Raw genomic sequence first — 23,754 nt, 5'->3', positions numbered from 1 at the left:
GGCAGGCCCCTGGATATCTCAGGACAAGTACATATCACCATGTACCATGTTACGAGTGGTTTGGAAGCAGGTGATGCCAAGCTACCTCTGCGCGATTACCGGCTTGCGCAGTGGGAATGCTACCTACATCCAATCCCAGGACCGGATACCTATGGATGGAGGAAGCCAGTCTTCTATTATTCTTCCGACTACGTCCCTCCTTTCCTCCACGCGGCGGTTACGTTCTTACTGATAGAATCCATCTTTCCAGGGTCTGGATCAGTGCAACCCTGCTAGCTCAATGGTCGAGCATGTGACTTCTAATCACAAGGTTGTGGGTTCGAGTCCCACGTAGGGTTCTTTTTCTCCTCCGTGAGCAAAGTTTTCCCTGCTGTACGCCCGTGTCGTTGCGCTGGAGAGAGTGAATGGACTAGAAAAATTGCATTTTTGTTGGTAGTACGAACGTTCGCGCGACGCTGGAAAAATGTTACACTAGGTCGGGTCCTTTTTTGGCTGCATCGTTTTTTTTTCTCGCTTCGGATCCGGGCATTCGGCACCAGCGGAGCGCCATGCATCGGCATTCCAGGGGTAATGTAAATATGGGATGGTCATTGGCTAGCCCTACGAGGATGTGAAACCTAGTGGATATGCAACACGAGAGAAGGGTGAGAATTCGTTCAGGGGTATGTTAGCATGGAGCTTGCCCCTGGCTTCTTCCTTCTGTTGAGGCCTCATGAAAATCGCGTTTTCACCGCTCGCTTCCTGCCCTCTGCTTTTCGATCGATACTAGCAGCGCGACCAAAGTGACGTTTCCTGCTCCTCCTGATGTTTGTGGCTGGCTAGCACAGAAGGGGTTCTCATTTTCTCGTTGAATGCTGCCGAAACACCCTCCTCAACGGCCATGCGGTCGGCACCAAGATCCATCACGATCGCTGTGGTCGCAGTTATCAGCACGCTTGTCCCATCGATAGCAAACGCCGCGTATGTGCAATGGGTGCCGTGCCTCGACGGAAGCGGAAGGGCGCAAGGGTTCGGGAACCTACAGCCAGCATCGAACCGGGCGCGGCTCTTTCCGGCGGCCTACGATATTGCTGCTGGGCAGAGCGGCGCCAGACTGGAGCTGGACGTCCGCGCCGACTACTTGGGCGAAGCGACATGCGCGGAGCTGCTGGACGAGGGCGCGTCGGACGTGATGATTGCACTCAACGCGCTGCATGTGTCCGAGACGCACACCGTCCGGCCGTCGAACTGGACGTGCGTGGAGTATGCGGACAGGCCCGCCTGGGAGCAAAGGTAGGTAAATATTACAACCGAGCTTAACCTCCCTATTCTTGTGCTGCTGGAGTATTATAAGTCACGGTACTAAGCTGAACCCCCGGTTTGCCCGCCTTCCCAGGGAACTCCCGGGCCGAGGATCGCAACTACGGCTCGCTGCGCAGGTCGACCTCGGCGTGCTCGGCTTGCTCCCTACCTTTGCAGTGCAGGTGTCGTTCCCGGCGAGCAACCAGACCGGCTCGGCGGACGCGTCGTCGGCGTGCATCTATTCCGAAATCACTCCCCAACTGCGCAAGGAGGTGGCGGCCGCGGCGCGATACGGACCCATCGCCGTCTTCCTGCTTGTGTTCGTGGCCGGTCTTCTCGCCACAGTGCTCGCACCGGGTTCTAGTAGTACTACTTCTAGTACTCCTCTGCCGGATGGAGTGGGAAGCGGATGCGATTATCCTCCTCATCATCCTCACCATCATAATCCCGAGCCCATCCTGCCCGGGGTCGCCGACTGTCTGCTCTATCTCCAGTTCGTCTTCTTCCTGGGCGCCCTGACGCTCCGATACCCGGGCTTCTACCAGCCCGTCACCAGCCTGTCGCACTGGTCGGCGCTGTTCAGCCCCGTCGGGCCCTTCGGCCAGCACCGGCGGTACGACATGGTCAGAGACGGCATCTACGAGATCAACGGCACGCTCACGGGCACGTACGGACTGGAGCTGATGTCGCAGATCACGGGCGGCCCTGTGACGATGGACGTGTGGTGGAACATGGTGGTGATCGTGGCAGCCATCGTCGCGGCCGCGGCCGCGGGCATGCTGGTGCACCGATCGGCGTCGACGTGGAAGGTGCTGCGCGTGGTCATGAGCTACTTCCTGGTCCCGATCGTGGCCATCTCGGCCTACCAGCTCGACCACGTGCTGCTGCCGGCCTACCACCTCGCCCTGGCCGCGCTGCTCATCGTGCTGGTGGTGATCGGCCTGACGTGGATGTGGCGGACGGCGCCGTCGAATCAGCTGTGGGTCCTGTTTCTCGACTCGTCGAAGCGCTACCGCCTGGTCCGGACCGACAACCCGGACGACCCGGACGACCCGGAAGATGACGGTGGCGGCGGCGGCGGCGACGGCGAGGAAGCCCCCGGCAGGAACCGGGACATCTTTGCCGTCATCTTCTTCGCGCTCCAGTTTGGCGGCGGCATCGCCGTGGGCGGCTTCCAGTTCTCGCCGCTCTCGCAGGTCGTCGGGCTCGCCGCGCTCGAGCTGTGCCTGCTCGTCAGCATGGCCGTGCTCCGGCCGCTGCGGCGCCCGCTCTTGTCCATGTTCGTGTGGGTGGAGGTCGCGCGCCTCGGGGTGGTCGCGCTTACGGCCGTCTTCCTTCCGGAGCTGGATGTAAGTCTGGCGGCGAGGAGCCGCGTGGCCATCGCCATCCTCGCAATCCATGCCGCCGTGCTGGTGTTCGGGTGCGCCGTGCCCGCCGCCGTCCGCCTTGCCAGTCTGGTGTACTACCTGCTTTGGGCCCCGGCGGAGAAGCCACAGGTGAGTTGGCCGGATGCAGTAGTATTACTGCATTTCCTTGATACGTTCTAAAGACTAACCATGACTTAGATTTACGGATTGAGCCAGCTGAGACGGCGCCACGACGCTGTCAACAACCTCTCCTCTGCCGACATGTTGTCTACCGCGTTACAAAGCACCCCTTACTCCAGCAGGACCCACTCCCTGGTTTCCTACCAGCGCCACAACCCGCACAGTCCAAGCGACGCAAGCAGCATCAGCTTCTACCTCGACCCGGACTCATCCCCGGACGCGCTATACTTCCAAGCCGTTCCGCAACAATACTACTACTTCCGCCCGTTCCGGCCCTCGGCAACGCGCCACCCGGGCGCGGCGGCGTCGTCTTCCTCCTCCACCGCCCACCACTCCTCCGGTTCTTCTTCTTCGACGAGCTCACCGATATCCGAGTTGGGGACCATGACCATTCCCGCCACTGCGACGACGACGACGACGACGACCAACACCAACACCACCACATTATTATCCCGAGTCACTAACGGCAGCGGCGGCGGCTGGGAAAAAAAGCCACAGGCTCGCTCCTCGGACTCTACCGAGCGCTCAGACAGGAGTGCTGCTAGTACTGTCTCGCAGACGGCGGACATGTCTCTCCCGCTGCCGCCGCTGGCACCGCAGTGGTCGGATTATTCGTTCCGCGAGGCCGATCTGTACTACGGCCACGCCCGTGCCCGAGGTGGTGATGATGATGATGGGGGTTATGGGCCAGCTGCTGCGACAGGAGGAGGAGGAGAAGGAGGAGAAGGAGAAGGAGAATTCGCCGGGCCGCCGTTGTTCACTGTTCGTCGTGTTGCGTCGAGTATATTCTCGTCCATCACGGGCCGGACGCTGTCTTCGACGAGTAGATCTTCTGAGAGGCAGGGGCATAAGGCGGGGGGCACGACGAAGGGATTTGAGGTTCGCAGACCGCCGAGACCTCCGGGTCTTTAGTACTACTAGTAGTATATAGGCTGTTGAGGTGGTTTAGAGCACGTGGAAATAACTAATATCTGATCTGATTTTCAAGGCGTGGTCCATCCCTCATCTTCAACGGTGGGTATTATTGCCCTAATCCTACTACTACGTACTACACTATTGAACACCTCGCTGCCGATCGGTCCGTGGTTGCCTCTCACCACCCGCAACACATATTCGACCAGAGTCTTCATGGCTGTATAACAATCCCTGACTATCTAATAGACATAGCACAACCGCCCGCTCTGCGTTGTCATCAGCTCGGATACCTGGACATCCTCGGCGAGACCCAGGAAGGGCATGACATCCTCCAGCGTCGCCTCGAGCGAGTCCTCGTCCTGCGTCCGGGGCCCGCCAAACGCCGTGGTGCGCGCCGCCGGGTCCTGCTGCTGCCAGAGCCACCAGAGCCGGTCGACCTGCGTGTGGTGGAGGAAGAAGAGCGGGTCTAGTGGGTAATTAATGGAACTATTTGCTAGTGTGTTCTTCTCGAGGCAAAAACAAAAAAAGGAAAAGAAAAAAGGAAAGACCAAAAAAAGAAAAGAAAAAGCTTACCGTTGGGGGATGTGGCCGGCGACATGTCACCGCCCACCGCAGCATGGATGGCCCTGTGCGGTCCGCCCTCCAGGCTGTACCGGAAGTCCTGGTAGGACTGCGACGCCATGACCTCGCCGACGGCGTCCGGGGTGTAGGTGGACGCAATCATGTCGCCCGGCCTGTCGGTGCCGTTGTTCCAGTTCCGGGAGAGGCAGTGCGGCGCGTAGTCGTCCCCATAGTACGCAGGCCGCAGGTCCTTGAAGGGACCATCCGCGACGCACTTCCTGTCGCTGCCTCCCTCGGCTCTGTTCCCGTTGCCGCCTAGGCCGGTCTCGGGATCTCAGATCGGAGACTTGGTCACGTCTGCTTCGAGCGACCAGTCCCAGTAGCTAAGAACAGAAAAGAAAGGAAGAAGGAGATTAATAACTGTTGTGGACAAGATATAACCGCGTCAACAAGGGGAGAAAGAGGGGGTGCATACACCATCGGGCCGGTATACCCGCAGTCCCTAAGCGCCTCTTCGTAGAGAGCCACAAAGTTCCTGTGCCAGGGAAGGAACATGGCAACCGCGTGGACTACCCGTGATCGGTTCAGTAAAGAACAAAAGTGAGGAGGCCGGGAAAAGGGGACATGCTCGCTGATATGGTTGAGGCGGTTATGGACGTAGGGAAAGTTGTCGTAGCGCGTGGTGTTGAGGCCCAGCTCAGAAGGCTTGGACTTCAAGCACAGCACGGACTCGACATACTGCGCGCGGAAGACGTGCTCAGGTTCCGCCACTCGACGCGCCGCTCGGGGTTGGTGCAGGCGTTGCTGTCTCCGGCTTCGCGAGGAATGTACGCCCCGGCGCAGAGTCCGGCGGCGGAGACAAGGGCTAGAGGGAAACGCATTTTTGGTTGGGGTCGACGATACTAATTAATTCTGACACACAGCTCTGGACGGCAGTGCGTACTAACGATGGTGCTAGCGTTGGTAGGAAACACTGATAGTATGTATGTGCTGGCATATAGGTTCGTTACTTATATAGACACTGACGGCAGCTTCTCGTCGAACCGAGTCCCGACGTATACGAGAATACACAACCAGGGGCTGACCTTGGCCCGTGGAGCGACGGGCAGATGAGCAACGAATGTTACCTAAGGTAATTCAGGGACCAAGCGGGGGGTCCGGTAGGGTTGGTGAGGTATTACAGTACACATCTGGTCAACAAACAAACCAGGTTCGGAAACGTTCATGCTATATCCGCTGAGGAATTTCCCACAGTACCTAGTATAGCTAATGTTTCAGAGCCCATAAATACGTCTGGCACCCTGGCTGATCGCAAGCATCCTCTGATGGGGGCCCTTGTTTTGAAGAGGAGGCCGGGTGCTGAATGCCTGATTCTTATTCAAGCAACTTCAGCACCATACCTATGCTCGTCACTCCCCCGGCGGAAATGGCGCCATCCACCAAGTCCCCCTTGGAGTTGACCAGGTCATTGCAACCTTCGACTACCTAATTGCCCCAAATACATGTACAACAACCGCGCATACAGTATTGCGGGCCTGGTTATCAAGAAGCTCGCAGGTTAGAGATGGGAAGACTTCCTCGCACGCAACCTCTCCACGCCGCCGTGCACGTGGCACGTTAACAAGGTACCCAAGCAATGATGAGAATCTTGCGGCGGACCATAGTATTCTCACGAACAAGTCAGCATCCCGCCTGCCCTTCAAAAACGCGTATACATCGTGGTACACGCTACCGATTGTATCCGACCTATGTCAGACTCTTGCTTTCGACCTTTGTGCTGGGGGGCTGCAGATTTTGGGTAGTAAGGGTGTAGTATCGGTAGATTCCAATAAATTCCTCTACGATGAGAGGCAACCTGTGACTATGTTACCGTAGACATTCCACGTGAGAGCTAGAAGGACTATCATACGTGGGTCAGGGACTCAGGGTCATGACTTCAGCGGCAATTACAGGTTTGGTGATGCCACGAATGCTCTTGTTACACGAAACCCTTTGACGAGTAATCCTATCCGACGCCCGCATCGGCGCTTCTGCTGTGGTCGGCAACTTGAGTGGCATTCAGGACTGCCTCAACTTCGAGTGGAAGACCTTGGCCCATCATTTATCAGTCCCTGTCGCTTCGAGTCTCTGTCGTTTTGCTGTTTGACAGTTTCCGTCTCCACAGCGCATTGCATTGCACATCGATTCATCACCATTTAAAGGAGAAAAGATATGGTACTCCGAATAACTGAGCAAAAGACCTGCATTATCTACAAAATATACTTTTTGCCGCTTTTTGCCGCTTTTTGCCTGACAAGTCCTCTTATTAGATGTGTCTACCATAGTAGCCAATCAATGGTCGTGTGGCGCAATGGTAGCGCGTTACTTTCCGGTCCAGATTATCTCTGGTTGGTAAAGGTTCTGGGTTCGAGTCCCAGCATGATCGATGCTTATTTTTGCTCCTTCCAACGAGCGGTCGGGAACCGATCACCAGTTTGGCTTTTTGGCAGTCCTTACACCAATTCACCCACCCGGGCATTCCCCTGACAAAATGCTTGTAATGTTGCTTCTGCAATTGTCCAATATCGTAGCGGCACTCCAGCTTCATTCACTCACCCACGCGACTTGGGGGCCGCCGAGTCTTATTGGACAAGTCTTGCAACTCACACCGAGCTGAACTCGGCTTTGTCACCGGCCATGGCGAATTGCGTGATTGATCGTGCCCCGCACGCAAGTATCGAACCGCGCATTAATTAAATCGTAGTATTGAACATCAGTATGAAGCCCTCAGCTCCTTCTCCTCCGCAGCTCTAGACTTTACTGTTGGGGCACTTAAATTTGTGGATAGTAGTGAACCTGACATCACCCCTTAGTTACTCGTGTATTATCCAAAGAAACCCACTCGGCACTATAATGGACTCAGTCGAAGTTGTCACACTCGACTCGCCGTTCTTGAACCTGGCTGCCCTCTATGAGGTCGACCCAGACGCCGACGTGCTACTTACCGTACCACCGCCCAACCAGGTGTTCGCACCATGGAATGAGCCACCTCAGAAGGATGATGGAGTCAACCGCGGGAACATCAACAGCCCAGGAACCGCGGCGGCAGCGCCCCTCTCCCGACCAGGTCTGCGCATCAAGGTCTCCTCGAGGCATCTGGAACTGGCATCCCGCGTATTCAGGAACAAGCTACAGTTCGGCGGGTCAAAAGCTGCGCGGCAGTCGGATGGCCGGGTGCATCTGAAGCTAGCGGAGCAATTCGACCCCCAGGCCGTGTGCATCGTCATGGACGCCATCCACGGCCGAGGCTCCAAGGTGCCTAAGTCGGTAGACGTTGAGACGTTGGCGCAGGTCGCCCTGCTCGTCGATCGCTTCCACGTGTTTGACGCAGTGGAGGTGTATGCAGAGCGGTGGATCTCCAAACTAGAGGACACGATCCCCCGGGCATACAACCGCGACCTGGTTCTCTGGCTTTACATCAGCTATGTCTTCCGTCACTCAGGCATCTTCAAGGTTGTGACGAAGCTGGCGGCCGCGCAAAGCCCAGGCCCCATCAAAACCCTCGGTCTCCCGATTAGAGAAAAGATCATCAGTAACCATGCCCCTTTCCTTTTTCCCTCTTTGCCATGTGGTTGTCTCATGTCGTCTAATTAACCGCCTGCCTACTACCTACCGATGTAGAACACATCGACGAACAGCGCCAGACCCTCCTCGCCCAAGCGATCACCATCCTCCACCAAACCCTCGACGACCTCTCCTCCAACAGCGTCCCCTGCGCCGCCCAGAACTGTGACGCCCTCCTCCTCGGCGAGCTGATCAAGGCCTTGCAGAAGCAGCGTCTCCTGCCTGTCGTATGGCCATCATTACCACCACCACCATCAGGGAAAGATAAACCTTCCTTCTTCTTCCCCGGGGTAAGCTTTGCCGTGCTCGTCGACGCGGTACGCGACGGGATACGTCTGATCTATGAGGAGCCACATGGTTTGGGGCCGTGTGAAAAGAAGAAGAAAGGAAGCGACAATGAAAATGTGGCTGCCCCGTCTCATCAGTTGAATGTGTTGGGCATCTCGAGCGAGAGGTTGCCTGCCACGCCGGCCGCGTCTCCTGAGCCGGTGGAAGTAGATCGGTTTCCCCCCCCTCTGGCGCACGAGTGTGATGCGAGGACGGCGGTTTGGCGTTTGGATGGCTTGAAGGATTTAGGGGAGGGGGTGCAGGGGTTGGTGTTGGTGAGCGGGTTGGGATATCGCTTGTATTAGGCCGGGTGAGGTCGGTGTGCTGAGCTGATCTCAAGACTCTGCTGGCATTGAAGGCCACGGAAATACCTCTCGACGGCGCTTGCGGATGGATTGGAGAGCCTTCGCGTAACGGGAGAGCCGAGCCATGCGGCTAAGCTTAGGCTCAGGAAGGTAATCTTGCTCTCGGATTTTCATACCACGTCACTGAGTTGTGAGAAACAAGGAAGGGCAGAGAGTGCCTAGGGGGTTGATTATGTATGGTAGTAGCGGCAGCCTTTCCTCGGTGCCAATCTCTAATCCTGAACGTGGCGTTTCTGTTCAAACATCGCATATTAAGGACGCCGAGAACTGGGCAAGCAGCAACTTGAGTCGAATACGTCCTACATCACAGTCACTGTCACGCGGGCACGACAGTCTAGAGTACTAGTGTTGAGGAAGGAACGATAACAGGTCCTTAGAGTCTCGGAAGACGGATACTAGTAGTTGATGCTAATAAACATATATGGTTGCAGACCCAAATTGCTAAAAGGCTTCTCATCGCTACAAACTTCAAGTCGTTAAATCTCTCATTGCCAAAGCCGTAGTTGGCTAGGACAACTGAGATCAGCCGATTGAGACGACATCTCGTCCAAGCATCACTCCCCAACCGTATTTCCTCACCGGGCCAATACTGCCATACACCCAGGTTGTAACGTACTATATCGAACTGCAAACTCGTGAACATCATTGCAAGTTTGTTGTCTGCCCTCGCCAAGCGACCACATCCTGAAAGCGTCATGAATCATTCCCAACCAGACGCCTACCTAAAACACATTCTGAACCTCCTTAAATCTATGCCCCCCCCCCCCACCCCCCCCCCCCCCCCCCGTTTTGCTGATAGCCCCAATGTAACAACCGAACCCAACCAACGGCCTAACAAAAAGAAGAAAAAAAAAACGTATCATCATCACATTCACACCGGAGCGAAAGACGTCCACCCTCCCAGCGCGCCGTACTGACTCCCCGGATACCTCCCAACACCCTGTCCCTGCCGCTGCTGTTGCTGCTGCTCCACACCATGACCATGCAAATGCGCCGTAGCAGGAACAGGACCAACTCCAACTCCAAGCGGAAGGGGAAGGGGAAGGCTGGTAGTCGCCTGCCTGCCGACCGGCGTCTCGATCGGGCCGTCTCCTGTGCCTCCGCCTCCGCCTCCGCTGCCGAATAATCCCTGCAGTCCCTGAAATACTGACGATACTATTGTTGGTCCACCACCACCACTTCTTCCGTCTCCGTTTCCTGGTGGTGGTTGGTGTTGTTGTGAGATCTGGTCGCGGTCCAGGTAGCGCATTGCGTCGTTGGTCTGGTACATGGCCGTGTTATGACTGTGGCTGTGGCTGTGAGTCCGTGCTAGTGGTGGTTGCGTGAGGCTGATGTTGGTGTTATGATTGTTGTTGTTGTTGTTGTTGTTGTGGTACGGAGCAGGTCCGAAGGTGGGCGTGAATGGTCCGGTGTTGTTGTTGGTATCAACCCCTGTTGTTCCTCCTACTCCTCCTACTCCTACCCCTACCCCTTGCGGGATGGTGGTGAATGCTGGTGCTGGCTGCTCTGGCATGTACAACGGCTGAGGCGGCGCCAGAAAGGGGAGAGGTCCGAAGGTGGTCGTGAACGGTGTGCCGGGGTCCGATTCCGACGTCACCGTCTCGGTCTCGGTGGTCTCGGTGGAGGGCTCGCTCTCCGTCGGCTCGCTGGCGGATCTCCTCCTCCGGTGGTCCTCGCTTGCCGGCGCCGAGTGGGAGTGGCCTGTCCGCGGCCGAGAGGGCGTCGGCGTCCGCACGAACCGCACCTCCATGCGTGCCTTCTTCCTGGTCTTCTGGCCGGCGGCGTCGCTGTCGAATCGTCCCCGTCCGCAGCAGCACGCCCACCAGATGATGATGACTGCCACCAGCAGGCCCAGGAGCGCGCCCAGGATGATGAGTCCCGACGAGGTGGAGCTGGGCTGGCTGTCGTCCCGGGGCACGACCGACGGGTTCAGGCCTCTGCTTTGCAGGGAAGCAAACCGGATTCTTGGGGCCATGGCTCTCGTCACAGTGGGGGCCTGGTCGGAGCAGGCCGGAGTGAGGGCCCTTGGGTAGATTTACCACGGTAGAGAGTAGGACGCTCCGGTTATAATTAATCTAGATGAATATGATGCCTTTGGAAATGATCTTGGATGTGGGCAACGGGACAGGTAGTAGTATGTACTTGTACATCCGCGGTCCTCAAGTGGATGACAGGCTTGTTCAACTTCAATGAACACTTCCCTCTACGAGAACATTTACCAACCTGGAGGCTGGGAGAGAGCTTCGTTAAGTCCAGTTCCAAAGGGAAGGCAGGCCAAGGCCCCGATTGCCTAACTCGTCGCCTTGTTTCCCTTTTCGACTCCGCCTGCAGTCGTGTGTGTGTCTATTCGGACCTCAATACAGCGAGGGGTGTGGCCATGGAGTCATGAACCGATGCATAACTGCTATGCATGACCGTTCTGACAGTCTCGCTAGTCGCTAGCTCCCCCCTGGTGGCAGACCGCTCCTGAACTGACCTGCAGCGCGTGTCCGTTTCCGCGATCCGTAGCATGCCATATTTGATCGGATCGGATCGTACCGTGGCGATTTAGTGGTGTGCATTCGAGCCTCTCCTCGTTACTGGCCTTGTAAGTGGTTGGATCTTGGGTGTATCGTAAGTCAGGGGTCCCACCGCCAGTGGCAGAGGCCCAGCACCAGCCGACCTCGTCTGTGGCAAGATATTACAAAAACAGAAGAACTGGAAAGCGGTCGCAGATTCAAAGGCCAACAAATCGGCTCCCAGAAATGCGGTGTACAGACCCCTGGTGGAATTACGACGGGGGCCAGGATGCAGCCTGCTGAAAGCGGTAGCCATGGGCTTGCAAGGTGGAGATGCAGCCCACAATGTAATAACTTAGCTTCAATGTCAGTGGTGCCAGCCCAGAACGCCGCGTCAAACGACGTTTCCCCGTCGAAGAGATACAGCAAAGGTGAGCGCGGCGATCTCACCTCAGGCTCCCCAGCGCGCGTGGGGGCTCTGCGCCAAGGGGGGAACCAAGTGGCCAGGCCCAGTTGGACCGCTGCTGAGTTCTGGCCCGCGCCTTGCAGAACGTCAACGTCGCTTGTGTGGTGGGACTGTCTGTGGGTTTTCGCGATTACCCGCCGAATATACGCAGCAATGACAAACCGCCAGCTAATAAGGCACCGCAGCGTGTAGTGCCTGCACAGCTCGCGTGGTGTAACGCTCGTAAAGGAGGTATCCCTGAGGCTAGACCGCCAGGCGTGACAGAGAGAGTCCGACCCGGAACGCAGCGTGACCGCCCAGAACACCCGGACGAGGTGCCGAACGAGAGACTCGAGCAGATTGGTGACATTGGGATTTGAAAACAGGGCGGTCTGATCAGGTCAAAGAAGGCTGTTCACAATGGCGCTGAAAACAGAGTGGCTGTTGAGAGACGAGCACCGACCAAGGCGAAAAGCAGGAGGCTGTTGTCTTCGAAATCTAAACTGGTTTGTATGTTAGCTGGTACTGTTGCTAGTGAGGTGAAGTCAGATCAGCGGTCTAGTAATACGGTGATTCGAGATACGCGGATCCTTGTGTGTCCATGGCACTGAACATAAGCCTCCCGTATCATCGGCTTCCCAAGCAAACCTGACCGGCAACCTCTCTGGTGACGACGGGGGAAGCATGATGCCTGATGCTCTCCCACATGTTATCGATCCTCCTAGCGGCCGCATCAGTTCCAGCACAACGTGATAGGGGCATCTCGGGGTACTTACTCCATAACAGGATGACAGAATCCAGCCAAGGGATCAGCTTTCTTGTCGTCCTGCCCTGCGAGTGGACGTCAACTCCAGGACGCAAGAACAGGTAGGCGCGACAGATTCCTCAGTTTGTCCAACAGCGAACGTAAATAGAACAGAACTGTACTATATCTCCAAAACATGTTAATCGCTCACTGCTTGGGACTTCTGAAGCCATGTCCTGGTATCCCCATCGTTGGCTCGCATACTCGCTCAGTCCCTGGTGCGCAGAACCCAGGCCTTGATCAGTGGTAACTCGGCATTCAACCGCCGCAACCTCCACCGCCGCCTAGCTTGTCAGTCAGAAGGCCGGGTCACAGGATAGGTAGGTACTTACCACCGCACCCGCCGCCACCTCCACCTCCACATCCGCCGCCACCACCTGCACCACACCCGTCAGCATTCGGTCAATGACTGAGGTAAGTATCAACTAAGACATGTCGATCGAAACAGAGAGATGATCAGTACTCACCACAACCCCCTCCAACTCCCGATCCACCGGCACCGGCACCACCGCAGCCCTAGTAGATTAGACAACGATCAGCATCATCTTCTCTTCCCATTGCAAAATCAAAGTGAAGGGAAGCAAGGTAAGTACTCACCCCTGGCCCACCACAAGCGCCCGCGGCAACGCCACCTCCACAAGTGCCCGCCGCACACGCCGCCCACGCGCCCCCGCCACAGGCGACCACATAACCGGGATACCAACCACAGTACATTCCCGGCGTCCACCACAACGGATAGGCATAGGGCGCCATGTAGAGGTAAGGGTATCCCCAGTGATCATAGTAGACCTCCTCCTTTTTGGGAGGCTGGCGGCCTTTCTTCTCTGCTCGGGCACGTGCCTTCGCGTAGGCGGTCTCGAGACGTCGTTGCTGCATTGCCGCTAGACGGGCCGTGACCAGAGATCGGGCGTTTTGGGGGGAGGTCGGGTGGTTGGGGTCCGGGACGAGGGCGACGCTGTTGTGCGAGGAGATGTGTGCCGAGTTATCTGGTGGGTCTATCATTATGTTGAATGTGGTTAGTATGGGGGGGCGGGGACAGACAAAAAGAGGGAGGAGATATGGTTACGTACGGAGAGATGCGGCCCCGGAAGCATGGAAGGATTCGGCGACTGTTCGAACCAAAGGATTGGGAGGTTAGACTGGACACGACATAGGTGTAAGGAGGGGCGTTACCCTTTTCTTGCTGGGAGACGCCCAACAGTTTGCCGACGGTACTGATGTGGCTTGAGCGGATAGCTGTCGATATGGTTAGTTGTGAGGATATGCAAACAAAGGGACGTATGCAGGTAAACAGGGAATTACCCTCGCAATACCAACATGTGCACGCGCTGTACACGTCGCCGTACATCTCCTGATACGTCTTGCTGGTCCACTCAAACTGCTTGCTTAGCGTGTTCTCGTCGATCTTATCGTCGTGGTCGACAAACCGCCCGACCCGGGTCACCGTGTGGCGGTAGTACATGCTGGGACTCAGCTGGTGCGTGTGCCAGGCAAGGTCGACGTCAAGCGTAGGAACGGCCACCTGCTTCGGGTTCCTCCTCATGATCTCCATGAAGTGCAGGTACTTGGTGAGCAGGCGCGTCATGGTGTCTCGGGCCGACGGGCTGTGCAGCCAGTCCAGCTTGCACATCTTCTCGACAAAGATGCCCTGCCGCATGACGGCGCCGCACAGGTCCAGGGCGAACACGCTAAAGTTCTCCCAGTACCGTGACATCATCTTCCGAATGGCAATCCGCGACTCGACGGGCAGCGAATAGGCATAGCTCAGCGATTTGCCGTCGATCAGTCTCACGTTTTCTCGCTCTGCGAGCACCGCTTCGATTTCCTTGCGGACACGGTCCATTGTGACCGAATTGGACTTTGTGAGGCCTGTAACGGCAGTTCTGATCGAGCCGCAGCCGCTCTTTAGCATGCGATTGGGAAATGTATGCGGCGACGGTTCCTTCGACCGCTTTCGCGTGATGGGCGGACCAGTAGGTGTGCCCTTCATCAAGTCCAGCACTGTCCCCGGCATCGGTCGGTTTCCGGGCCCAATCAGAGCCTGGGTGTCCCGCACGAATTTGGCGACGGAAAGAAGCTCCTTGCAGATTATGTTGTTGCAGGCCGCACATGTGTGGTACAGGTTGCTGTCGCCGTAGCCGTGTCCCGTAAGGAGTGGCGGCCCGTTGTCCGGGAGGTAGTCCTCCGGAAGGCCACAGCTGGTCCAGGGAATTTCCATCATGTTGTCGCAGCGGGGGCATTTGAGCCTTTTCGTCAACCGATCGTCCACGTTCTTCCAGGCAAGGCCTGTTTGATGCGTCCAGCGTGTCTTGCAGGCATCTGAAACGGTGTAATTGAACTCGGTGTCGATGGCTTTGTTCACCATGCCCCACGGCATGCCGGTGATCCAGACCTGCCTCAGTCCAGCGAGCATAGCGTCTTCAAGGAACGCTCTAGGGTTCAACATGTGTGTGTGCCATACCATGAGCACGTCTACGCTACTTGTGTCAGCAGTGATCGAGAGCTGAGATGAAATGTAGAGTTGAGACGGCTCACTGACCAAGAGGCGGCAGCATGTCCTCGGTCCAATCCATCACCGCGTTGGTGTCTGTCGGAAAGCTTGCATAAGCGGGCGAGTTGATTTGGTCCATGTCGGCCTCCGACAGAGGCCGCCCAGGGAGCACTCTCATCAACGACTTCCACCATGTCTCGTAGCGGTCGACCGCTCGCGCAACAAACAGAGCCCAGCGTTTCTCACGAATGCGGCTGAGGGTTTCGAGGTTCTTGTCGTTGATCTTCTCCTCCAAAGTGGGCTCTGCCTCCCTTTCCTTCTCCTTCTCCTTCAGCTTCTCCGGTTTACCCTTCAGGATTGGATTGACTGGACCTGCATGGGCATCCCAGAGACCCCATAGGCCGTCAGCAAAGCCCACATCTTCCTTCATCCACTGGATCGCGAAGAGCAGCTTCAGGTGAGCAAGGCATGTTTCGACGTGGGGATCAACCGGCCTGTCCGTCAGAATTAGGTTTTCGAATGCGGCTGTCAGATTGGCGTTCTCTGCATCTGTTGCATCCGCTAGCATTCGGCTGGCGGAAATTGACTGCTGAGCCTGCTGTTGCTCGTGTACCGCGGCATCGTACGCTGGCGGAGGGGCTGCGGCATGGTCTGAGTCGTTGGCGTTTGTGGACTTCTCTGCATCCCGCAGCCAAGTGCGTCGCTTGAGCACGGAAGATCGTTTTGTATCCTTCGACATCCTCGGGAGTCGAAGGATCAGGCCAGGGTTGCACGGGAAGCTTGGTTCACCACCTGTACTTCAAAAACTAAAATCATAAACAAAGCATACCAAGGGTGGATGGTAACCAAGGCCCTGGGGGCTTTAATACCCGGGATTCTGGGCCGTTTTGAGTCTTACTTCAACCTCGCTGCATTGCATCGCTTATCTCGCGGACTGACAGGTGACGGGTGCTGGGCGGGCTTGCATCCCGTCGTGTTCCTTGGTCTGCAACTCGTTTCGGATACCGAATCAGCCGCTGCTTGTCCTACCAACCCGAAGGCAGTGCGCCTAGCAGTGAGGCAGTTTGCCATAGGGACCCGCTGTTGGGCGGCTGAGCCGCCCGCACCATTGCCCCCATTCGGTCGCGCTTTTGGTGTTTTCGGGAAGTGCGGGGAAGGATGCGCCAGTGGCGGCGCCGCGCTGAGGCACGCGGCATGCACGCAGTTCGGCCGGCCCCGATTTCCGGGTCCGCAGCTCCGCATTGTTGACAAAATGACGAGGCGGAATGAGATGATTGTGGAAACTGAAAAGGGCCACACCTGATACATGATGATGATACTATTCATTACCCACACTTGGACTGCGACCTGCAGGTGGTTTGCGTCAGCCAGGAAAGGCTCAATTGAATTGCCCGGTAATGGAGAGCGAAGACCGCCGGTAACGTTTTGGGCATCGCGGTCTTCGACTCTGCGTCTGACTCGATCCTGCCTTCCAGGGTCGGGCCATATATCGCTCTCTGCTCATTGACTTGGTAGTCCCGGGATGTGTGCGAAGGTTCACATCCTCGATGGTTCCAATGGTCTTTGCGTGTCCGACCGGCGAATGGTCAGCGGAAGCGGTTCAAAACTTCAAAGCAGCTGTAAATTTGCAGTGACGAGCAGCGGTGCCTCCAGCTGTTTCCCTTGGAGGCTCAGGCATTGCTGGCCTGTGTATCGCAGCTGACATCGGGCCGCAAGCGGACATAGGATTAAATATTGGAGATTGGTATGGACAACAACTTGAACATTACAACAAAATACCCCATATCGACTATTGGCGATACCATGTGGATGTGCCCCTGATCCGCTTAGACACGACGAGAGTGCAGAGGCAAAGGATCACAAAGTCCGATCCCACCAGCCAGGTCGCATACTCAGTTTGCTGCATGACAGATACTACTCCGTACTCGGTCTCATGACAGGAAATGACATGTAGTAACTTTGATTGGTGTCTTCAAATAGACCAAGGATTGTGTTTGCGCCTCCTGACCCCTGACGATTGTCGGCATGTGGATTCAAAGGTTGCACCGCGCCCGCCATCCGCGCAGCATCGTCTTTGGCTGCACTCAATTCTTCAAGCTGCTCCTGGAGCAGCCTGATGAGACTGATAAATTGAGGAGCTCCAGAAAGCGGACAGCTCACGTATATGCTTTCCCGACTTGACTGCTTGACTCCTGTGAATGTTCATCCGTGTCTCGGCTTAAGATCCCTTACAACCAAATGAAAATGACTTTGAACGGAGTCAAGAACGCCTTTGGAGGTGGAAGTCTCTCAGTGGCTTAGCACTCTTGAGGAGTCCGTACGTGAACCACCGATATGGCTGAGGTCTACGGCGCATCAGAGGAGCTCCTGGGCAGGCCGGCTCTGTTAAGAGAATCATAATAGAAACCAAGGGCCCGGCCGTGTGTCAATCCAATGTCCGCTACTAGTGACGAGGTCATCAAAACAGGAAAGGCAAGGCTGCAAAAGCTCCGGAATGACCCGCAAGTCAAGCAAGTCAAGAAGGATAGCCCAAAGCATAGCCCAATGAAGCTTTACAGTCTCGGGTATTGCCCCGACAACCACAAGGAACTGACAAAGCGAACTGAGCGAGTCCCTATCACCCTACGCCAGAGCATTTTCGCTAACGTGGTCATGTGAAAGCAGGTTGCGGTTCTGTCAAGTCCTTCGTAACCCCAAGCTGTCTTCGTTCCAGTCGATATCTCAAGGATTTTGGCAGGCTCGGAACAAGCCACGCCGCCGGGTCCCTAGATTTTCACATGTAAGACTCATTTTTTGCCCGAGGCTCTCCTGGGTCCTGACCAAGGCGGCAGTCCTCGTGTCACGAGTAAACAATTGCAGAGTAAAAAAATGGTGTCTCAGCTTCGAACGCTCCTTTCCCACCCACGTCGAGTTCTGTCTCAGTTTCCATCGTTCTAGCCAATGAACTGTATGTATCTCAACTAAGCGGCTGTTATTTTAGTCCCAACTCTCGGTCGCTGAAGACTGGCACCTTGAGTAAAATTCTTCCGCAGATGCAATTTCGTTTAGGATGTACGTCTCACACCGCTATACCACGTCGAGAGAACTCTGTAGGAATGGGGTTGGACTGAAGAGGACAAACAGGTCGTTACACTGCAGGGCGTGCACCGGGCGGGGGTTAGAGGATTGCGTGAGTTGTCACGGCACTCTTTCCCATTTGGGGTTAAGCAGGAGGCTCCAAGACAAGCGACGCGTCCCCGCTGGCTAGACGCGCGTGATAGCTGCACAAGGCTTGCATGGAAGCACAGTGCCAGATTCCCGTCCACCGTGCCGGGCTCCCGGGTGGTACCTGCCGACGGGATGTTGAGATCTCAAACGCGGATGGTGCCCGTGATCAGCAACGCAATTGGCTGAATGAAGTGACGGCAGGGAGCTGGACGGCGCCAGGTCGTATTAATCCCTTGGCTTTTCTTGGGGTTCCAGCCTCCCGGGTCGGTGAGAGGCTGCCGATTCCCTTGTCTCAACTACCCAACGGGTCAGCCTGAGTGACGGTTATCCCCCTCGATCGCAGCGCTAACCCCGATCTCGACGCAAAATCTCGAACTGGTGGCCCCCAATTTTGACACTCTGACTGCAGCGACCTTCGGCCGGGGTGTTGTCATTGTTGGGATCAGCAAATGATGCCCTATCTTGGGTTACCTGACGTCCGCGTGGCGCGCGAACCGCTGAAGAATTTGAGAAAGCGATGGGGCCTGGTCCTTTGGGAATTCCTGGTTGCCCTCAGCCCTCAACAAGAGCCGGCCCCGACAGTTTGGTAACCAGTGGTTCCAGCGTTCCACACACTCACCATCCCACATCGGCATTGTCCTACCCCCGTGGTACCTTTGCCGCTGGAGCCTACCATCTCAGACCTTCGAGTGTTCTTTGTTTTTCGCTTGCTGGGAAGCTAAGTCCCTGGGGACTCTCGCCTGGTCCAAGCCGGGCACCTGGCTTCCATCGCATATGAAGACCAACCCGCCCGGTTCCCTCCTGAGCAACTCGACACACCTTGAACACTTTGTCTGCTCCATGACAATCCTTTACTCCAAAAATGGCGGCCTTCGATCCCATCGAGTTCTTCGGCATTGGCCACGGTCGGGACATTGCCATTGTGCGGCATGCGAGGAAACAAAGCCAAAGTTCAATCAGCCTTTCGTCCGCGTGCCCTCCAACCAACGATGCGTTGGAACAGAGGTAGAGTGCCGCAACCCCCTGACACCACTTCATGTCATTCTCCGTTGACTGTTGTCTCTTAAAGCAGCGTGCCCCAGAGTCACTGGGCTACGCTGATGCAGCCAAGTGACTTGAATAGAGTGCCCATGTCTCCCCCGGTATATTCTTTCGTCAACATCACTCCTGAAAACTCGCTTTTCGCCGCGACTTTCGATCTCGATCACGCGCCTCCGTCTGCGTCGCCAAACGTCTCCATCGATTCAAGCCGAGCGTTTCTGTCCATCGAAGAATGCCCGCTCTACCGCTACCTTGGGAGCGAAGAACGACACGAGCGACTCGCCCTGGCCTTCTGCGCTGAGATCCAGACCGACGACAAACTCTCAACTGTGCAGATTCCGGAGAGTTGCTCCCCTTTTGAGGAACAAGAGCCCGGATCTGCCGGGTACCAGTCCATCAACAGCGCAAGTCCACTGCACCGGTACCTGGCAGACACCCTGCAGGTACACGAGCGACTGGCCGTTGACCTGGAGCTGCAGAGTCAGCAACAACTGGGAGGGAAGCCATCAGATCAAGAACAAGATCAACTAGCGGCTGACTCGTCCATTTCGCTGACGCCGTCCGATGGCGCCGGATTGGAGTTGAACAATGGCAGCGTCGTGGACATGACCATGGAGGACGCGTTAACAATGCTGTATGTCCCAGTTTGAGTTGTCTGTCCCTTTCATTCTTGATCACAGATGCTAAATCTGGCCTGCTCCTTACCGCATAGCCATGAACATCGGAGGCAGAGGGAGCGCCGAGCGGGACTCGCTCGTCCTCGCATCCACAACACGGCGAGCAAGAGGCGGAGAGGCTCGATGCCCCAGGGCCACAGGGATAAGGAATATAGACCGAGTTGAGATGTTAACATGGTTGGGCGAAGGACAAGAGGTGTTGACGGTTCAGACACTGTTACGATCATTGTCAAAGTATCCTTGTTGATGTCTTAAGATTCTGGCCACACATGTCACATTTGCAATAGATATATCTTCCTTGGTGAGGAGAATAATGATATTACCCTTCTCTGTCCGCCGCGATGCAGTCCAATGTCACACATGAGGGTATCATTCCTCCCGAGACTGCTCTCAGCTCATCAACTATACAAGTCCAAAGCCCAAAACCCAAAACCCAAACGCCGATACTCCCGTCCCAGCCCAAGATAATGCTTATGGTAATACACTAGACAGTCCTCCACTTCCGTCTTCCCTCCGATGAAATTCCGGTTCCCTTCACAGCACCGATTGTCCAACTCCAAGTTCTTTACTCCTCCTCATCCATCAGGTCCTCCCAGTTCTTCCCAGATATGTAGAAGGGATCGCGCACCCAGAGCGGCAGCTCTTCCTTCTTCTTGTCGACGGCGACGACAGCATGAGTGCCCGCCTCGTCTTCTTCCTCGTCCATCAAGTCCTCCCAGTTCTTGTTGGAGATGTAGAAGGGATCGCGCACCCAGCGCGGCAACAGCTGCGCCTCCTTCTGGACGTCACCGGACTTGTTCTCCTCAGTAGTCTTGTTGTCTTCCTCCGCTGGCACAGAGACAACGGCGGCGGCAGCAGCAGCAGCAGCGTTCTGCTTCTGCCGACGCTCACACTCCTTGTTCACCGCGCTCTCGAGCGTGTCGAAGAGGTCCAGGTTGATTACGACGTTCTCATTCACAGAGTCAACATCCGAGTCAACATCCGAGTCAACATCCAAGTCATCATCCGAGTCATCATCCGAGTCATCATCCGATGCGTCATTGCTGTGGTGGTCGATGATGTTTTTCTCTTCTTTCTCATCATCATCTTCCTCGAAGATCACCGACAGAGCGCGCGGGAGAGACTCAACACCCTTCCCCTTCTTCTTTGAAGACGAGGGCTTCGTGGGAGGAGGAAGGTTGACCCCAATGTCCTTGATTGCCTCCTCATCATCATCCGAGTCATCATCCATGCAGAACTCAATGATGGCTTCGGCGCGCGTGCAGTCGTCAGCGCCGCTTTGCTCAAGATCGATCAGCAACTTGTCCATGGTCCCTTCCTCCGCCCGCTCATCATATCCATCCCAGCCAAACTCGGCGTAGAACTCATAACACTTCTCTCCGCACCGGTGGCCGAACCGCCAGTCGTCCTCGGGGCTGTACTCGAACTCGTACGTGTACGAGACCCGGTCGAAGCAGTCGTCTGGCCAGAACTCCTCGCCCTCCGGCGTGGTGAGCTTGAGCTCGGGCACGCCTGGCACAGGGGTGGGCTGGACCTGGTCGGGGCATTGCCACAGACCGAAGCGGCACTGCTGGAGGAGCCCGTGGCAGATGCCGGACTGGATCTGGCGCTCCTTGAGCAGAGCGATGTGGCCACTGTGCGTGACGTAGGAGTGGGTTCCCCAGGGGGAGAGGTCGAGCCCCGTCCAGAAGTCATACGACTCGCGCTGCCGGTAAGGGGAAGATGGGGCGCGAGGGAGTTCGTCTTCGGAGTAGTATCCGTCTGCTTCTTCCTCAACGGGTGGCGTGGCGACGTGGTCGTCTTTCTTTTCTTCCCGTTGCGGGGAGTACGACGATGAGTCGACAATGACCGGGCGGTCGACGACTGCCTTGGTGGGGCTCGGGGGCTCCGGGTTTGATGGCCGCTTGTACGGCGACTCCACTTCGTAGGAGTCATCATCGTCCGGGTTAGAGATGAATTCTGAGCTCGTGTCGCTCAGGATCTCGACGACTTCGTTGTCGTAGATCTTGAAGAAAGACTCGTTCATCTTGGGAGCATCTGGGTACGCCGCCTCATACTGTTCGTAATCGTCTCGACGCAAGGTAGAGATCAGAGAGTGGCCGTGATAGTAGTACACGATCTGGCCGTTCTCGAGGACGGCAAAGTCAACGTTGCGGTGAGCAGGGACGGGATACAAGGCCAGGACTTTCTAGGTCTCGGCCCCCTTCTCGCCAATAACGGTCACATACAACGCTTCGACGTCATCCGTCTGATTCTTGGGATCGATATGGCAAACATCTTCCGTCTCTTCAGGGCCAACATCTTTGACCTCATCATGACGAACTTCGGCCTGATCAGCGACGGGCGTCAGGACTTCTTCGACTTCGGGTTTGGTAGGGGTGACAGAGTAGTCGGTCACCGGAGTGCCGGGGCATGGCGGGCTGTCGAAGAGCTCGCCGGCGGAATTGCTGGACTGCTTGCTGCTTCCCGATGCGGTCCGCGAATGGTTGCGAGCAGCGGACTCGTTGCTGCCTGACTGAGTGCCGGCTGTCGGCTTGGTCTCATTCTTGGACAGCAGGATAGTTGCAGGCTCGCCTGCACGTGTGGCCACCTTGGTGACGGCTCGAACTGGAGCAGTGGTGCCGTTAATCGAGAGGTTGCGCGCAGACTTCTCGAGGAACAGGTTCTGGAGGGTACACTGCGCTTTGGCCTTGGCGAGTCGCTCGCGCAGCGTGAGCTCGCCTTTCTCAATGATCTTGGGGACCGACCAGGTAATGTCGATGCCCATGTGACGCTCAAAGTTGGCGTCGAAAATGCTCGAGATGGGAGCATCAAAGTCGTCCTCAAAGATGAGAGGGAGTTCAGGGATCAGAAGCTCGTCGGCCTCGACAGGCTCACATTCGACGAGGTCCTTGAGATCAATCTCCGACATGCTTTCATTGCCGAGGACGGTATCCTTAATATCTTCGTCCAAGACTGCCTCGAGTTCGGCAACGTCGATGTATTCAAGAACATCCTCGATGTCTTGCTCAGAGTTCTCACCACTCTCGTCGAGGAGGCTCTCCTCGGCGACTTGCTCCAAAGTAATGTCATCCTCGTCGAGAGCGGCCGGAGTGAAAGGTGTGTCATCAGATGTGGCCTCGACGTTGACGTCGATGGCAGATGCAACAATGTCACTGGCAACGGCCGAAGTGCCCTTGGCGACGGATTCGGACGGCGTGAAAAGGGAAACTTCTCCCTCCACATGGTCGTCATAATCAGCAGACGCAAGTTCGTTATGGGATGCGATCTCTGTGATATCGATGGGAGTCGCAACAACTTCATCAGCAAGAGTGGTGTCGTTGATGACAGACTCTGCAACAGGGGTGAAAGCTGCAGCTTCTTCAAGAACCTCGTTCTCAGCAGCCAAAATAAGAGCGGCATTATCAGAGGCGACCTCCAGGATGTCGATGGCGGTCGCGGGAGATTCATCCGAGACCGAAGTGTTGTTGTCAAGCAGGTTCTCAACAGGAGTGGAAATTGAGACAGTGTTCTCAGCGCCAGTCATGGTCTCTTCAATGTCTTCGACCGGGATGTCGCCGGTAACAGTGGCGCATTCAGTGACCTCATCAACAACAGGATCACCAGCGACGGCAGGAGTCTCTTCTTCCTGGAGAGTAGGGATCTCCAGAACCGTGTGGGGATTTAGATCAGACTCGGCTGCGACAGTAGCGTCCGTGCTTGAAGTGATTGTGTTCGCTTCCTTAACAACTTGAACTTGGACCTTGTCGGCCGGAGCGACGTCCTTGATGTGATGAGCGATGTAGGCAGCATCGCAACCGGCGATATCAATGTGGGCAAGGGTACCCATGGCGTCGGCATTGACAACAGCCATTGACGTGAGGAGCGACTCAAAGAAGGAAGCAAAGCCCTGGGAGATGGGCTTGAAGGGGCCGCCGGGGGTTCGGACGCGGCCGAAGGGCTTCCGGGCAACGGCCAGCAGCCGGCGACAGGCACGAGAAGTGCCCTTCAT

General features: G+C 56.3%; 7 protein-coding genes and 2 non-coding genes across 9 annotated transcripts; 5 read left to right on the top strand and 4 right to left on the bottom strand.

The window, feature by feature from the left end:
• The first annotated feature begins 266 nt into the window (after positions 1-266).
• B0T15DRAFT_t37 lies at positions 267-338 on the top strand. Its single transcript has one exon. It is a non-coding gene; the product is annotated as a tRNA-Arg (tRNA).
• A 542-nt stretch (positions 339-880) lies between these two features.
• B0T15DRAFT_481109 (uncharacterized protein) lies at positions 881-3,740 on the top strand (the record flags this gene model as incomplete). The annotated part of the gene is made up of 4 exons (XM_062866006.1): positions 881-1,272; positions 1,376-1,463; positions 1,776-2,777; positions 2,847-3,740. 4 exons carry the CDS (start codon positions 881-883, stop codon positions 3,738-3,740), a joined length of 2,376 nt encoding a protein of 791 aa, XP_062725168.1.
• A 242-nt stretch (positions 3,741-3,982) lies between these two features.
• Positions 3,983-5,185, bottom strand: B0T15DRAFT_481108 (uncharacterized protein; the record flags this gene model as incomplete). Its single annotated transcript, XM_062866005.1, has 5 exons — positions 3,983-4,209; positions 4,317-4,629; positions 4,660-4,687; positions 4,780-5,108; positions 5,165-5,185. 5 exons carry the CDS (start codon positions 5,183-5,185, stop codon positions 3,983-3,985), a joined length of 918 nt encoding a protein of 305 aa, XP_062725167.1.
• A 1,455-nt stretch (positions 5,186-6,640) lies between these two features.
• Positions 6,641-6,729, top strand: B0T15DRAFT_t38. Its single transcript has one exon. It is a non-coding gene; the product is annotated as a tRNA-Arg (tRNA).
• Positions 6,730-6,760: 31 nt separating this feature from the next.
• B0T15DRAFT_405605 (uncharacterized protein) lies at positions 6,761-9,027 on the top strand. Its single transcript, XM_062865301.1, has 3 exons — positions 6,761-7,059; positions 7,157-7,875; positions 7,965-9,027. Exons 2-3 carry the CDS (start codon positions 7,197-7,199, stop codon positions 8,537-8,539), a joined length of 1,254 nt encoding a protein of 417 aa, XP_062725166.1. The 5' UTR covers positions 6,761-7,059; positions 7,157-7,196; the 3' UTR covers positions 8,540-9,027.
• A 443-nt stretch (positions 9,028-9,470) lies between these two features.
• On the bottom strand, positions 9,471-10,574 carry B0T15DRAFT_488122 (uncharacterized protein; the record flags this gene model as incomplete). The annotated part of the gene is made up of 1 exon (XM_062866476.1): positions 9,471-10,574. One exon carries the CDS (start codon positions 10,572-10,574, stop codon positions 9,471-9,473), a length of 1,104 nt encoding a protein of 367 aa, XP_062725165.1.
• Positions 10,575-12,416: 1,842 nt separating this feature from the next.
• B0T15DRAFT_1932 (uncharacterized protein) lies at positions 12,417-15,720 on the bottom strand. Its single transcript, XM_062862470.1, has 8 exons — positions 14,887-15,720; positions 13,650-14,819; positions 13,521-13,583; positions 13,418-13,456; positions 12,945-13,342; positions 12,815-12,863; positions 12,680-12,724; positions 12,417-12,631 (listed from the first exon to the last, which is right to left on the bottom strand). The coding sequence occupies exons 1-8, from the start codon at positions 15,575-15,577 to the stop codon at positions 12,606-12,608; spliced, it is 2,481 nt and encodes an 826-aa protein (XP_062725164.1). The 5' UTR covers positions 15,578-15,720; the 3' UTR covers positions 12,417-12,605.
• A 3,074-nt stretch (positions 15,721-18,794) lies between these two features.
• On the top strand, positions 18,795-20,109 carry B0T15DRAFT_1897 (uncharacterized protein). The gene is made up of 3 exons (XM_062862429.1): positions 18,795-19,050; positions 19,118-19,720; positions 19,799-20,109. The coding sequence occupies exons 1-3, from the start codon at positions 18,908-18,910 to the stop codon at positions 19,926-19,928; spliced, it is 876 nt and encodes a 291-aa protein (XP_062725163.1). The 5' UTR covers positions 18,795-18,907; the 3' UTR covers positions 19,929-20,109.
• Positions 20,110-20,328: 219 nt separating this feature from the next.
• On the bottom strand, positions 20,329-23,754 carry B0T15DRAFT_506172 (uncharacterized protein; the record flags this gene model as incomplete). The annotated part of the gene is made up of 2 exons (XM_062867553.1): positions 20,329-21,951; positions 21,988-23,754. 2 exons carry the CDS (start codon positions 23,752-23,754, stop codon positions 20,329-20,331), a joined length of 3,390 nt encoding a protein of 1,129 aa, XP_062725162.1.

The sequence above is a fragment of the Chaetomium strumarium genome (assembly GCF_033439665.1).
Source record: "Chaetomium strumarium strain CBS 333.67 chromosome Unknown B0T15scaffold_1, whole genome shotgun sequence".
NCBI lineage: Eukaryota > Fungi > Ascomycota > Sordariomycetes > Sordariales > Chaetomiaceae > Chaetomium > Chaetomium strumarium.
Note: the sequence above shows the minus strand (reverse complement) of the source record. Positions and strands in the feature narration are given on the sequence as shown.